This window comes from Mus musculus, chromosome 7, assembly GCF_000001635.26.
Source record: "Mus musculus strain C57BL/6J chromosome 7, GRCm38.p6 C57BL/6J".
NCBI classification, from domain to species: Eukaryota; Metazoa; Chordata; class Mammalia; order Rodentia; family Muridae; genus Mus; species Mus musculus.
In genome coordinates, this window is record NC_000073.6 from 15,624,835 (window position 1) to 15,640,044 (window position 15,210).

Genomic DNA, 15,210 nt, shown 5'->3' on the forward strand with positions numbered 1-15,210 from the left:
GGGGTGAGGAGGAGCTATGGGATGTGAAACAGTCAGAGGGTGCATGGGGGCTGGGGGGAATAAAAGCTGGAGTGTAAATAAATATATAAATAAAGGGAAAAGGAAGAAAATTTCTAAAAAAGAAATAATGGGGTTATTCCTCAAATATCAGGTGGGTGTTCAGATCTAGAAGGCCAGCCACTCCAGGCTGAGGAAGCCAGAAGGCAAATCGAGGCAGGCTTGGCAGGTCAGTGAGACCCATTATCAAAGTAAAAAGCAGCAGTGCAGAAGGGCCCTGTAGGTGGCTCGACTCTTGTGGACAAGCATGTTCCTACAATGCCTGACCTTGTGTTCCAGCCTTGAGACTAACAAGGATGAAAGAGAATAATAATCCCTGCCAATTTTCCTCTTACCTCTATTCACACATAATAGCTATTAGTGCTCAAAATAAACAAAACTATTTTGTACATAAGAAATGAGATATAGTTCTGTGGGGAGTTGGCTCACAGTATTTATTTATCAGATGTATTGCTTTTCTATCATATGATTGCAAGTTCTGCATGTATATGAGGGTTCCTGTTGCATGTAGTGACCTCTGAAGCAAGGAGAGGGCGTAGGTAATCATATAACTGGAGTTAGACTTGATAGCGAGTCCCTATATTGCATGAATCCACAGCCACCCCAAATATATACTAAACAAAGTATCATTTTCTACCAATGGACTCCGAATTATGTGCTCTCAAAGTGATTACACTCATTGGTCGTGCAAACTTTATCTGCCTCAGTACAGGGGAATGCCAGGGCCAAGAAGTGGGAAGGGAAGGGGGGAGGGTAGGGGGGTCTTTTGGGATAGCATTGGAAATGTAAATGAAATAAATACCCAATAAAAAAGTAAAATAAAATTTTCTCCAAATACTGACACTAAAGGTGTGTATAACACACTTCTTCATGGCTGTAAGGCTTGGACTGGTCAAGGACCTCAGTGGTGTAAACTGGAGTGGAGAGGTTTCTCAGAGTAAGCCAGTCATCTGATGTGTCCAAGTCTTCAAGGATCCTTTGCCAGAGCTCATCTTCACATGGACCTGAATTGTGAGCATCCTCTGGGGCTTGGGCGGCATATGCCAGGCCGACTGGAACTTCAGCTACTGCTAAGTCAGTTTGAGATTCAAATGCTGCTGATTGACCAGAGTTCCAAGCTGTAACAGGGGCATGGCCATGAAGCAGGTATTCTTGGTATTCTTGGTATTCTTGCGGACAACACATGTCCCCATCACAGGCCTGAAAACAATGCAGGGAAGATTCCTGGCTGCAGTTGAGTTTGGGAATGGAATCCTCACCAAATGTGCCTGAACACATGGACTCTCCATTGTCCGAGTCAACAACAGGTATGGAACCAGGAAAATGGGTTGACTCAGAAACCGCTTTAGAGCTTTCATTTGTCTCTGGCAGTGCTTGTTTTATATTCTGGAGCTTCATCCGCCTGTACTTAGCTCGGTTGTTCTTGAACCAGATCTGAAAAACAAAGCAAACATCAAAAGAATACCTCTTTGCCCCCAACTGGACCACAAGGTGAAACTTTTGAATCAGAGTTTCTATAACAATACTTCACAAGTCAGCAACAGAAAGCATAGACTCAAGATCCCTAGGAGATTGTAGTAAGGTAGACTGTGTATGAACAGACATCAAAAAAAAAAAAAAAAAAAAAAAACAAACAAAAAAAAAAACGGGGATATTGAGCTAGTATGCCCTGTGTTTTAGTAGGATATCTGATATCTAGGTCACTGAGACCCTACATGGGAATAATGTTCTTTGATACTGGTACCTGGTTACAGGAGAATGTGAGGCCCAGCAATGGATACATCAATATCCACCACCTATATTTGTCCACTCTCCCCTATGCCTTTCAGAAGCACACAATACAAGTTCCTAATGAGAAAGCAGAGATTGTTGCTGTTGGACTGAGGAAAAAGAGAGAAGCTAACCTTGATCTCCCTCTTTGTAACACCAACTGATAGTGCCAGCTCCACAATTTTCTTCTCGTTTGGGTACTGGAACTCATCAAAATGTTTTTGCAGCAGGCACTGCTGTTCTTTGGAGTACACAGTGCGTTCTTTTCGAAACTTTCTTAAAGCCATAGGGCCAGTTTGTTTGTTAACATATCTATCTGACAGTGGCATACGACCTATGGGAAGATGAAAACAAGATTTCACTGAGGATCTTGAAGGTATCTAATGACTTGGATGCCCCGAGAGTCTTCTCAGAGTTGGTAAACCAGGGCCCATTAAAGCACCTGGTTGCATTTGGATACCTGATTGTCTTGTTGGTCCTTGAGACTCTTGCTGAAGTAGGTTCCTTTCAGGGACTGAAAGTCTTGATTGCATTGTACTTCCTGGAGTCATTAGGGGATTCTGACACATTTGAAAAGCTAAGTTCCTTGCAGGGTCTTGAGGTATTTGGGAACTGAGTTCTATGGGTATATTCGAAGCCACTTGGAGTTTTGGATGCAAGGAGGGGCCTTCGGCCATGTGTGTGTTCAGAACTTATTGGAGTATGTTCCTGTACTGGAGAACCTGGTAAAAGGAAACACAATAGAAAAGCTCCAGAGAGCACCCATTTACCCATCACACCTACCCAGCATTTGTTGTGGACATTTTAGAGCAGGAATCCATCAGGACCCTCATTCTTTCTGAACAACTGCCTCTGTTTCCCAATCTTAAAAGTATTTTCAGTATTACAATAAATATGCATTTAGCACCAGTATTGATAAGAGATGTTCAGTCGAGATGGGCTGGCAATTGGATGTTCTCCCTCTATGTTTAAATGTCCTAGATCCTGCCCTTCTGGCTGGCAACTTCTGCTAAGGCAGACTACCAGCTAGTCTGCCCCTTCCATGAAAAAACACAGCCTGAAGGCATCCCAAGAGTTCCTGTGCATGCCGGGTAACTGCTCATCATCTTGTCTGCTCTACTGAAGACACCACAGCCTAAAGACATCTCAGAAGTTCAACTGCACACAAAACAACTGATAACCAGCTCGTCTGCAACCCACCCCTGAACAAACACAGCCTGAAGTAATCCCAGGCATTGTGCTCACACCCTGCCACTGACACCAATGGACTAATCAAATGCCAGGAGTTCTTCTACAAACAAGGCAACTGGACAACTGACACCAAAGTCTGAAGACTTCCCAGAAGATCATCAGGAAATGTATCAAACTTCTGAAAGCCTCCCTAAAGTTCTGCTTCACACAGGGAAACAGAACTCACAATACTTAGGCCTCCCTGGAGAAAGAACAGCTACAGGCAGGGCAACACCTTGACTAATCCTCTGAAGAACCAACAGTCTGAATGCCTCCTAGTAGATCTCCTGCAGCCAGGGCAACATATCAGAAGATTCTCTGTCCCTCTGAAAATCCCACAGTTCAAAGGCATCCAAAAAGACAACTGCAGCCAGGGCAACAAGTCACCAGTGTGCATGTCCCTCTGAAGACCCCACAGTCAGAAGGCACCACAGGACATTTGCTGCAGTCAATGCCACTGGCCTACCAGGTGACCTGAAGCAGGCCAGGGACAAAAGAGGCAGGCTCCATCCGGACAGAGGCAACCAGGCCAGCAAACACTAGGAATAACCATATGTCAAGAGCCAAGTGCAAGGTCATATGAAACAGAATCCAGTATACATTGGCATCATCAGAAAGAACCCAGTTCTCCCATAAGAGCAAGCCCTGGATATGCCAATATATCCGAAAATCAGGACTCTGTCCTAAAATCCTATCTCATGAAGATAATAGATTCCATTAAGGAGGATATAAATTACTCACTGAAAGAAATACAGGAAAGCACAGGTAAACAGGTAGAAGCACTTAATGAAGAAACAATAAATCCCATGAGATATATGGGAAAACACATGCCAACAGGTGAAAAAATTGATTAAAGCTGTTAAAGACCTAAAAGTGGAAGTACAGACAATAATGAAAACACAAATTGAGGCAACCCTTGAAATGAAAAACCTAGGAAAGAGGTCAAGAATTAGAGATGTAAGCATAAGCAACAGAATACAAGAGATAGAAGAGAGAAATTCAGGTGTAAAAGATACCATAGAAGAGATTGACACAACTGTCAATGAAAATTCAAAACATGAAAATATCCTAACCCAAAACATCCAGGAAACCCAGGACACAATGAAAAGACAAAACCTAGGAATAATAGGTAGAGAAGAGACTGAAGAATCCCAACTCCAATGGCCAGCAAACATCCTCAACAAACTTATAGAAGAAAACTTCCCTAAACTAAATAAAGAGATGCCCATAAGCATACAGGAAACGAGGAAAAAAACCAAACAGATGAAACCACAAATGAAATTCCTCTACTCACAATAAAAGAGCCAAGTAGCATACAAAGGCAGACCTATCAGAATTACACCAGAATTCTCAACAGAAACACTAAAAGCCAGAAGAGCCTGGACAGAGGTCATGTACACTCTAAGAAAACAGAAATGCCAGCCCATGCTACCATATCCAGCAAAACTCTCAATCAGCATACATGATGAAACCAAAATACTCCAAGACAAAACAAAATTCTGACAATATCTATCTACCAATCGAGCCCTACAGAGGATTCTAGAAGGAAAACTCCAGCACAAGGAGGGTACATACACCAAAGGGAAAAAAACAAGATAATAATCATCTTTTTAAAAAGCCAAAAGGAGAGAACCTCATGCACATAATGCCAGCTACAAAAACCAAACATAACAGGAACTACCAATCATCTGTCTTTAATATTTTTCAATATTAATGAACTAAACTCACCTATAAGGAACATAAAGCTAACAGACTGGATATGAGAACAAGATCCAACATTTCCTTGCATTCAAGAAACCTACATCAATAACAAATACAGTCATTACCTCAAACGAAAAGGCTGGAAAAAGTTCTTCCAAGCAAATGGTCCCAAGAAACAAGTTGGCATTGCCATTCTAATAGCCAATGAAATAGACTTTCAACCAAAATTATCAAGAAAGATGAGAAAGGACACTTCTATTCATCAAAGGAAAAATCCACGAAGTGAAAGTCTCAATATGAACATATATGCCCCATAGGAAATCACATCCTCATTGATAGAAAGAAACTTTGCAAAAGCTCAAAACACACATTGAACCCCACACAATAATAGTGGGACACTTCAACACCCCGCTCTCACCAATGGATAAGTCATTGAAACAGAAACTAAATAGACACAGTGAAACTAAGAGAGGTTATGAACCAAATGAATTTGACAGATTTCTATAGCACATTTCATCCTAAAACAAAAGAATACACATTCTTCTCAGCACCTAATGGTACCTTCTCCAAAACTGACCACATACTTGGTCACAAAACAAGTTTCAACCAATACAAAAAGATTGAAATAATTCTATGTATCCTATCATATCATCAACCAAAAGACTGTTATTGTGATATAGTGTGATATAGTGTGACCCTCAGGGGTCAGCAGCTTTTGTCAATTTGTGGGGTATAAATATCTTCATCTGACTCTTTCATCTGCTTGCTGGGTCTTTTGGGGTGCAGTCATGATAGGCCTCCTTTTTAACACACTATATTCTCAGTAATAGTGTCAGTCCTTTGTGCCTCTCCTTGAGCTGGATCCCAATTTGGGCCCTGTAACTGGATCCCCTTTTCCTCAGGCTCTTCTCCATTTTTGCTTCTCCAGTTTTCTCAGACAAGAACAATTCTGTGTCAGCTGTGGAATGGCAACACCGTCCCTCATTTGATGCCCTATCTTTCTGCTGGAGGTGGGCTCTACAAGTTCCCCATTGTAGGGTATTTCATCTAAAGTCCCTCCATTTGAGTCCTAAGAGTTTCTCACCTCCCAGGTCTCTGCTATTCTGGAGTGTCCCCCTAACTCCTACCTACCAAGCTTGCCTCTTTCCATTCTTTTGCTGGTGCTCAGTGTTTCAGTCCTGTTCCCCCAACCCAATACCTGATCATGTTCCCCTCTTTCCCTCTCTGTCCCCTTTCCCACCAAGGTCCACCCTTCCCCCCTCCTGTGAATGTTTCTTCTCCCTCCCAAGTGGAATTGAGTCATCCTCACTTTGGCCCTTTGGCTTGTTAAAATTTTTGAGTTTTGTGGATTGTATTCTAGGCATTCTCTACTTTTTTGGCTAATATCCACATATTAGTGATTACATACCATGCATACCCTGTTGGATCTGAATTATGGCATTCTGGATGATATTTTTTTAGTTCCTTCCTTTTTGTTTTGCCTGCAAAACTCAGGATGTCCTTGTCCTTAATAGCTGAGTAGTATTTTATTGTGTAAATGGACCACATTTTCTGTATGCTTTCTTCTATTTTGGGACATCTGGGTTGTTTCTAACATCTGACTATCACAAATAAGGCTTTCATGAACATAGTGGAGCATGTGTCCCTGTGCCATGGTGGGGCATCTTTTAAGTATATGTACAAGATTGGTATAGCTGGATCTTCAAGTAGATCTATTTCCAATTTTCTGAGGAATCTCCAGATTGATTTACCGAATGGTTGTACCAGTTTGCAATCCCAGCAGCAATTGAAGAGTGTTCCTCTTCACATCCTCTGCAACATGTGCTGTCACCTGAGTTTTTGACCTTACCCACTCTGATTGTGTAAGGTGGAATCTCAGGGTCATTTTGATTTGCAATTCCCTGATCACTAAGAATGTGAACATTTCTTTAAGTATTTCTCAGTCATTCCAGATTCCTCTGTTGTGAATTCTCGGTTTAGTTCTATACCTCATTTTTGATTGGGTTGTTCAGTTTTTCTGGTGGTTAGATTCTTGAGTTCTTTTATATTTTGAGTTCTTTTGTATTTTGGATAATAGCCGTCTATTGAATGTGGTGTTAGTGAAGATTTTTCCCCCCAATTTGTAGGTTGCCGATTTGTCTTATTGACTATGTCCTTTGTCTTACAGAAGATTTCCAGTTTCAAGAGGTCCCATTTATCAATTCTTGATCTTAGAGCCTGAGCCATTGGAGTTCTGTGTAGGAAATTTTCTCCTGTGCCAATGAGTTCAAGACTTTCTCACTTTCTTTTCTATTAGATACAGTGTGTTTGATTTTATGTGGAGGTGCTTGATCTACTTGGACTTGAGGTCTGTGCATGGTGACAAATATGTATCTATTTTCCTTTTTCCACATTCAGCCTGCCAGTTAGTCCAGGATCATTTATTGAAATTGCTTTCATTTTTCTCCTTGTACATTTTTGGGTTCTTTGTTGAAGATTAAGTGTCCATAAGTGTGTGGTTCCATTTCTGGGTCTTCAATTCTATTCCATTGATCAACATATATGGCTCTGTACCAATACCATGCAGTTTTTATCACTATTGCTCTGTAGTATAGCTTGAGGTCAGGGATGATGATTCCCCCAGAAGTTCTTTTATTTTTAAGAACTATTTTCACTATTCTTAGGTTTTTTTTTTTCCTTTTCCAAATGAATTTGAGATTTTCCCTGTCCATGTGTTTCAAGAATTGGGTTGGGATTTTTTTTAAGATTTATTTATTATTATATGTAAATACACTGTAGCTTTCTTCAGACACTCCATAAGAGAGAGTCAGATCTTGTTACGGATGGTTGTGAGCCACCATGTGGTTGCTGGGATTTGAACTCTGGACCTTCGGAAGAACACTCGGGTGCTCTTACCCACTGAGCCATCTTACCAGCCCTGGGTTGGGATTTTGAGGGGGATTTTTTTCTTTTTCTTTTTCTTTTTTCCTTTTCTTTCTTTCTTTCTTTCTTTCATTCTTTTCTTTTCTTTTCTTTTCTTTTTTTTTTTTTTGAGTCAGGGTTTCTCTGTGTCGCTCTGGCCGTCCTGGAACACAGTTTGTAGACCAGGCTGGCCTTCAACTCAGAAATCTGCCTGCCACTGCCTCCCAAGTGTTGGGATTAATGGCGTGGCCCAGCACCAATGGCTCCATCATTTTCATTGAATTCTTTGAAGTCTGTAACTTCTTCCTTCATGCCTGCCTTCTTTTTCCTTCCTTCCTTCCTTCCTTCCTTCCTGCCTGCCTGCCTGCCTGCCTGCCTGCCTGCCTTCCTGCCTTCCTGCCTTCCTGCCTTCCTGCTTGCCTGCCTGCCTTCCTGCCTTCCTGCCTGCCTGCCTGCTTGCCTGTCTGCCTTCCTGCCTGTCTGCCTTCCTGCCTTCCTGCCTTCTTGCCTGCCTGCCTGCCTGCCTGCTTTCCTGCCTTCCTGACTTCTTGCCTGCCTGCCTGCCTTCCTGCCTGCCTTCCTGCCTGCCTGCCTGCCTTCCTGCCTTCCTGCCTGCCTGCCTGCCTGCCTGCCTGCCTGCCTGCCTGCCTGCCTGCCTGCCTTCCTGCCTGCCTTCCTGCCTGCCTGCCTGCCTGCCTGCCTGCCTGCCTGCCTGCCTGCCTGCCTGCCTGCCTTCCTGCCTGCCTGCCTTCCTGCCTTCCTGCCTTCCTGCCTGCCTGCCTGCCTGCCTGCCTTCCTGCCTTCCTGCCTGCCTGCCTGCCTGCCTGCCTGTCTGCCTTCCTGCCTTCTTGCCTGCCTGCCTGCCTGCCTTCCTGCCTTTCTGCCTTCTTGCCTGCCTGCCTGCCTGCCTGCCTGCCTGCCTTCCTGCCTTCCTGCCTTCCTGCCTTCCTGCCTTCCTGACTTCCTGACTTCCTGACTTCCTGACTTCCTGACTTCCTCCCTTCTTGCCTTCCTGCCTTCCTGCCTTCCCGCCTTCCTCTCTCCCTCTCTCTCCTTTTCTCTTCCTTTCTTTTTTCTTTCTCCCCTGACTTTATAATCACTATATCACACTAAAAAAAAAAAAACAAGTTTCAACCAATACAAAAAGATTGAAATAATTCTATGCATCCTATCAGATCATCAACCAAAAGACTGTTCTTCAATAACAACAAAAACAGCAGAAATCCCACATATACATGGAAACTGAACAAGTTTCTACTCAGTGATAATAAAGTCAGGGGAGAGAGAAAAAAGAAAGGAAGAGAGAGGGAGAGAGAGGAAGGCAGGAAGGCAGGAAGGCAGGAAGGCAGGAAGGCAGGAAGGCAGGAAGGCAGGCAGGCAGGAAGGCAGGCAGGCAGGAAGGCAGGAAGGCAGGAAGGCAGGAAGGCAGGAAGGCAGGAAGGCAGGAAGGCAGGAAGGCAGGCAGGAAGGCAGGAAGGCAGGAAGGAAGGCAGGCAGGCAGGCAGGCAGGAAGGAAGGAAGGAAGGAAGGAAAGAGAAGGCAGGCATGAAGGAAGGAAGAAGTTACAGACTTCAAAGAATTCAATGAAAATGATGGAGCCAGTGGTGGTGGACCATGCCATTAATCCCAGCACATGGGAGGCAGTGGCAGGCAGATTTCTGAGTTGAAGGCCAGCCTGGTCTACAAAGTGAGTTCCAGGACAGCCAGAGCGACACAGAGAAACCCTGACTCAAAAAGAAAGAAAGAAAGAAAGAAAGAAAGAAAGAAAGAAAGAAAGAAAGAAAGAAAGAAAGAAAGAAAGAAAGAAAGAGAAAAGAAGAAAAAGAAAAAGAAAATGATGAGACACAATACCCAAATTATGGAACACAATGGAAACAGTACTAAGAGGAAAATTCATAATGCTAAGTGCCCTGGAAAAGAAACTGGAGAGATCCTACACCAGCAACCTAAAAGCACAGCTGAGAGCTCTAGGAAAAAGTCACAAACACGGTGGAAATCAAATAAAGAGAAACAAAGAGAAGGATTCAAAGAATCTTAAAAAAAAAAAAGCTGGTTGTTTGAGAGAATAGACCAGATAGGTAAACCCCTAGCAAAACTAACAAAGGGCACAGGGACAGTTTTCAAATTAACAAAATCAGAAATGAAAAGGGAGACATAACAACAGAAACTGAGGAAATTCAAAAAGTCATCAGATCCTACTACAAATGACCATACTCAACAAAACTGGAAAATCTAGATGAAATGGATAGTTTTCTAGACAAATACCACATTTCAAAGTTAAATCAAGAGCAAGTAAACCACTAGACAGGCCCACAAACCCTAAGGAGAAAAAAGAAGTCATTAAAATCTCCCAACCAATAAAAGCCAAGGGTCAGATGGCTTTAGCCCAGAAGTCTACCAGACATTCAAAGAAGAACTAATAACAATATTCCTCAAAGTATTCCATAAAATAAAATAGAAGGAATACTACAGAACTCATTCTAGGAAGCTGATTACTCTGATACATAAACCACACAAAGACACACATTAAAAAAAAAGAACTTCATTCAGACCAATTTTGCTTCTGAATAACTGTGCAAAATTATTCAATAAAATTCTAGTAAACTCAATCCAAGAACACATCAAAACCTTCACTTACCATGAACAAGTAGGCTTCAGCCCTGGGATGTAAGGTTGGTTCAATATGTAAACATCCATTAATGTATACTACTATTTAAACAAACTCAAAGAAAAAAAATCAGATGATAAGCTCTTTAGATACCCAAAAAGATTTGAAAAAATACAACACACCTTCATGTTAAAATTATTGGACAGATCAGGAATTCAAGACCCATTCCTAAATATAATAGAAGCAATTTACTGCAAATCAATAACCAATATCAAATTAAATGGAGAGATACATGAAAGTGCTTCCGCTAAAATCAGGAACAAGAGAATGATGCACACCTTCTGAATATGTATTCAATATGGTACTCAAAGTTCTAGCTAGAACAATAAGACAACCAAAATGGATAAAGAGGATACAAAATTGGCAAAGAGGAATTAAAGGTATCACTCTTTGCAGAAGGTGTGACAGTATACATGAATGACCCCAAAAATAATACCAGAGAACTTCTACAGCTGATAAACTTAGTTAAAGTGACTGGATAAGAAATTAATTGAAATAAATCATAAGCCTTCCTTTATGCTGATGATAAACAGACTGAGAAAGAAATTAGAGAATCAACACCCTTCACATCAGACACAAATAATATAAAATATCTTGGAGTAAGTAACCAAACACATGAAAGATTTGTATGACAATAATTTCAAGTCTCTCAAGAAAAAAATCAAAGAAGATCTCAGAAAATGGAGAAATCTCCCATGCTTATGGATTGGAAGAATTAACAGAGTAAAAAGGGCTATCCTACCAAAGGCATTCTATAGATTCAATTCACTACCCATCAAAATCCCAACACAATTCTTCAAACAAATGGACAGGGAAATTCTCAAACAATTCTTAAAAATGAAAGAACTTCTGGGGGAATCATCATCCCTGACCTCAAGCTATACTACAGAGCAATAGTGATAAAAACAGCATAGTATTGGTACAGAGCCATACATGTTGATCAATGGAATAGAACTGAAGCCCCAGAAATGAAACCACACACTTATGGACACTTCATCTTTAACAAAGAACCCAAAAATAAACATGGAGAAAAATGAAAGCAACTTCAATAAATGATCCTGGAGTAACTGGCAGTCTGTATGTGGAAAAGGAAAATATATACATATTTGTCACCATGCACAAACCTCAAGTCCAAGTAGGTAAAGCACCTCCACATAAAACCAAACACACTGTATCTAATTGAAAAGAAAATGAGAAAGCCTTGAACTCATTGGAAGAAGAAAAAAATTCCTACACAGAACTCCAATGGCTCAGGCTCTAAGATCAAGAATTGGTAAATGGGACCTCTTGAAACTGGAAATCTTCTGTAAGTCGAAGGACATAGTCAATAGGACAAATTGGCAACCTACAAATTGGGGGAAAAACTTCACTGACACCACATCCAATAGATGTCTAATATCCAAAATATAAATGAACTCAAGAAGTTAACCACCAGAAACACTGAACAACCCAATCAAAAATGAGGTATAGAACTAAACCAACAATTCACAACAGAGGAATCTGAAATGACTGAGAAACACTTAAAGAAATGTTCAAATTCTTAGTGATCATGGAATTGCAAATCAAAATGACCCTGAGAATCCACCTTATACAATCAGAGTAGGTAAGGTCAAAAACTCAGGTGACAGCACATGTTGCAGAGCATGTGGAGAGGAACACTCTTCAATTGCTGCTGGGATTGCAAACTGGTACAACCATTCGGTAAATCAATCTGGAGATTCCTCAGAAAATTGGAAATAGATCTACTTGAAGATCCAGCTATACCAATCTTGTACATATAATTAAAAGATGCCCCACCACGACACATGGACACATGCTCCACTATTTTCATGAAAACCTTATTTGTGATAGTCAGATGTTAGAAACAACCCAGATGCCCCACAAAGAAGAAAGGATACAGAAAATGTGGTCCATTTACACAATAAAATACTACTCAGGTATTAAGAACAAGGACATCCTGAGTTTTGCAGGCAAAACAAAAAGGAAGGAACTAAAAAATATCATCCAGAATGCCATAATTCAGATCCAACAGGATATGCATGGTATGTAATCACTAATATGTTGATATTAGCCAAAAAAAGTAGAGAATGCCCAGAATACAATCCACAAAACTCAAAAATTTTAACAAGCCAAAGGGCCAAAGTGAGGATGACTCAATTCCACTTGGGAGGGAGAAGAAACATTGAAAGGGGGGAGAGTGGACTTTTGTGGGAAAGCAGACAGAGAGGGGAAGAGGGGAACATGATCAGGTATTGGGTTGGGGGAACAGGACTAAAAACCTGAGGACCAGCAAAAGAATGGAAAGAGGCAAGCTTGGTAGGTAGGACGTAGGGGGACACTCCAGAATAGCAGAGACCTGGGAGGTGAGAAACCTTTAGGAGTCAAATGGAGGGACTTTAGATGAAATGCCCCACAGTGGGGAACTTGTAGAGCCCACCTCCAGAAGAAAGATAGGGCATCAAGTGAGGGAAGGTGTTGCCATTCCACAGCTGACACAGACTTGTTCTTGTCTGAGAACACTGGAGAAGCAAAAATGGAGAAGAGCCTGAGGAAAAGGGGATCCAGTTACAGGGCCCAAATTGGGATCCAGCTCAAGGAGAGGCACCAAGGACTGACACTATCACTGAGAATTTGGTGTGTTAAAAAAAGGATGCCTATCATGTCTGCCTCCCAAAAAGACCCAGCAAGCAGATGAAAGAGTCAGATGAAGATATTTATACCCCACAAATTAACAAAAGCTGTTGACCCCTGAGGTTGAATTAGGGGAAAGCTGGAAGAAGCTGAGGAGGAGGACAACCCTATAGGAAGACCAGCAGTCTCAACTAACCTGAACCCCAAAAATCTCTCAGAAACAGGGCCACCAACAAGGCAGCATAACCAGACGATATGAGGCCACCAACACATATTCAGCAGGAGACTGCGGGTCTGGACACAGTCAGCGAAGATACACCTAACCCTCAAGAGACAGGAGGACCCAGGGAGTGGAAAGGTCTTGTAGGGTAGGGGGTGGGGATAGGGGACATCCTTTTGGAGAAGGAAAAAAAGGTATGGGATACAGAACAGTCAGTGGGTGGACCAGAAGGGGGATAAAATCTAGCCTAAAATCTAGGTTAAAAAAAGATTAAATAAAATTTATTTTTTTAAAAAAGGAATATTATCATAAATGTAAAAAAAAGGAGAGAGAGTCCTAGATTCTCCTCCTTTCTACTGGACAATCTGTCTCAAAACAAATAATAAAGGGCCATGGAACAGGCAAGATCCAATAGATCCCATTCCACACTCATCCATCCAAGAGCATTGATGATTTAATTACCCTGGACATCAGAAGACTCTTAACACCTAACCCAGATGCCCCCTGTTATTGAACTTCAATAAAGTCAAATAGCCTTAAATGAATCTCCCTATACAGGACCCTCCTACAAGCTCCACCTTGCATCCTCTCACATCCAGCAGACATTCACTCCTCGTGGCCACACCCAGTCTGTAGCCACACCTTAACACCTAATGGAAACCTGGCCAGGTGAAAGAAATTTTTTTGTTTGCTTTTCTTTTTTTTCTCTTCTCTTCTTTTCTTCTGAGACAGTTTCTCTGTATGAACTGTGCTGTGTGTAAGTCAAAATGAAGACAAGTCTGAGCTAGGACTCATAGGGACTCACCTGCCTGTTCCTTCCCACACAGGGCTAGGATTAAAGGTGTGTAACAAACAACTGTCCCATCCTTTGGGATTTACTCCCCTCTTGGGCTCCATCCAGAAAAATTTTGTCCTTACTCTCTAGTCACCATTTCAAGAAATGGGTCTCTTCTCATGCTGCTGCTCAGAGGACATGCACATTCCTGCTCACTGCAGTCACCTCTTAATTTCTCCAATCTTTCTCTTTTTAAGACTGGAGCAAGGTCCATGTACATGTCCCTGACTTCCTGGATCTCACTATACAGACAAGTGAGGCCTCTTGATCACAAAAATCTACATGCCATTGGTTCCTAAATCCTGGGGTTAAAGGTGTGGTCCACAAACCAATATGGTTACACGTTCTAGATGAAGAAGGGCCTGCTCAGCCAAAAACCATCCTGAGTGTTAAACTTTTGAGCCAGCATACCACCACTATACCTGATCTAGCCAATCTGGAGCTTCCATTGATCTCAAGGTCTCTCAATATCCTATTGTGAGTTCTTTCTAGTCCTGCATATATGTTTAAAGGAAAATGAATTGGAGAATGCATACAGTACCTTCGTCCTAGAAGCAGGCCTCTCCATTGGTTGATGTCGGGTTCTCTATACAATCCAGGACTTGGACCTCTGCCTAAAATGAAGAATAGAGCACCTAGAGGTCTCTTAAAAGTTCATTCATAGATTGCCCAATCCAGGCATTTTGCTGGTCCTTACTGTTCATATGTACGGGATAGACTTGAAAAATCTACGAATTTTAAATATCTTCTGCCTATGCACAGGGCAAATTTTAGACGTCACCAAACAAAAACCCATACAAACTACAAAAAGTTACCAAGGCTCCACCATGATATCCCCTTCACACAGCAACCTTAAATATTTCATTCAGCCCACCAACTCACCAGGAATCCAGACGGTTGCTGTAACTTGCTAAATCCTCTGGCTGTTTTAATTCTACTCAGAAGACCTGCCCTTATATATCTCTCCAAACTTGGAATCCAATGCTCCTCCCACACGTTGGCTCCACCTACTTACAATATTCAAATCCTTAATTCTCACACACCCTTTGATACTCCTCTGGTGGTAAAGCCCATGCCTTTTTTTTTCCTTTGTAATCCTTTCTTTCTTTTTATTTTATATTTCATTACTTCTATTATTTCACAGTCAAAACACTGCTTTCTTCCCAGTACCCCCTCCTGCAATTCTTCACCTCATTC

The 15,210-nt window shown here is 41.8% G+C and overlaps 1 protein-coding gene across 1 annotated transcript; it reads right to left on the reverse strand.

Annotated features, from left to right (window-relative positions):
• Positions 1-471: 471 nt before the first annotated feature.
• On the reverse strand, positions 472-14,943 carry Obox3 (oocyte specific homeobox 3). The gene is made up of 5 exons (NM_145707.3): positions 14,896-14,943; positions 14,555-14,627; positions 2,288-2,549; positions 1,962-2,161; positions 472-1,491 (listed from the first exon to the last, which is right to left on the reverse strand). The coding sequence occupies exons 3-5, from the start codon at positions 2,502-2,504 to the stop codon at positions 901-903; spliced, it is 1,008 nt and encodes a 335-aa protein (NP_663753.3). The 5' UTR covers positions 2,505-2,549; positions 14,555-14,627; positions 14,896-14,943; the 3' UTR covers positions 472-900.
• Between the last annotated feature and the right edge of the window lie 267 nt (positions 14,944-15,210).

Excerpts from the sequence above, each read along its gene's own strand:
- Obox3 (NM_145707.3), bottom strand. The coding sequence starts at position 2,504 with ATGGCCGAAGGCCCCTCCTTGCATCCAAAACTCCAAGTGGCTTCGAAT. Across the intron at positions 2,162-2,287 it reads AGGACCAACAAGACAATCAG|GTCGTATGCCACTGTCAGAT; the intron begins GTATCCAAATGC and ends ATCTTCCCATAG. Across the intron at positions 1,492-1,961 it reads TTACAAAGAGGGAGATCAAG|ATCTGGTTCAAGAACAACCG; the intron begins GTTAGCTTCTCT and ends TTTGTTTTTCAG.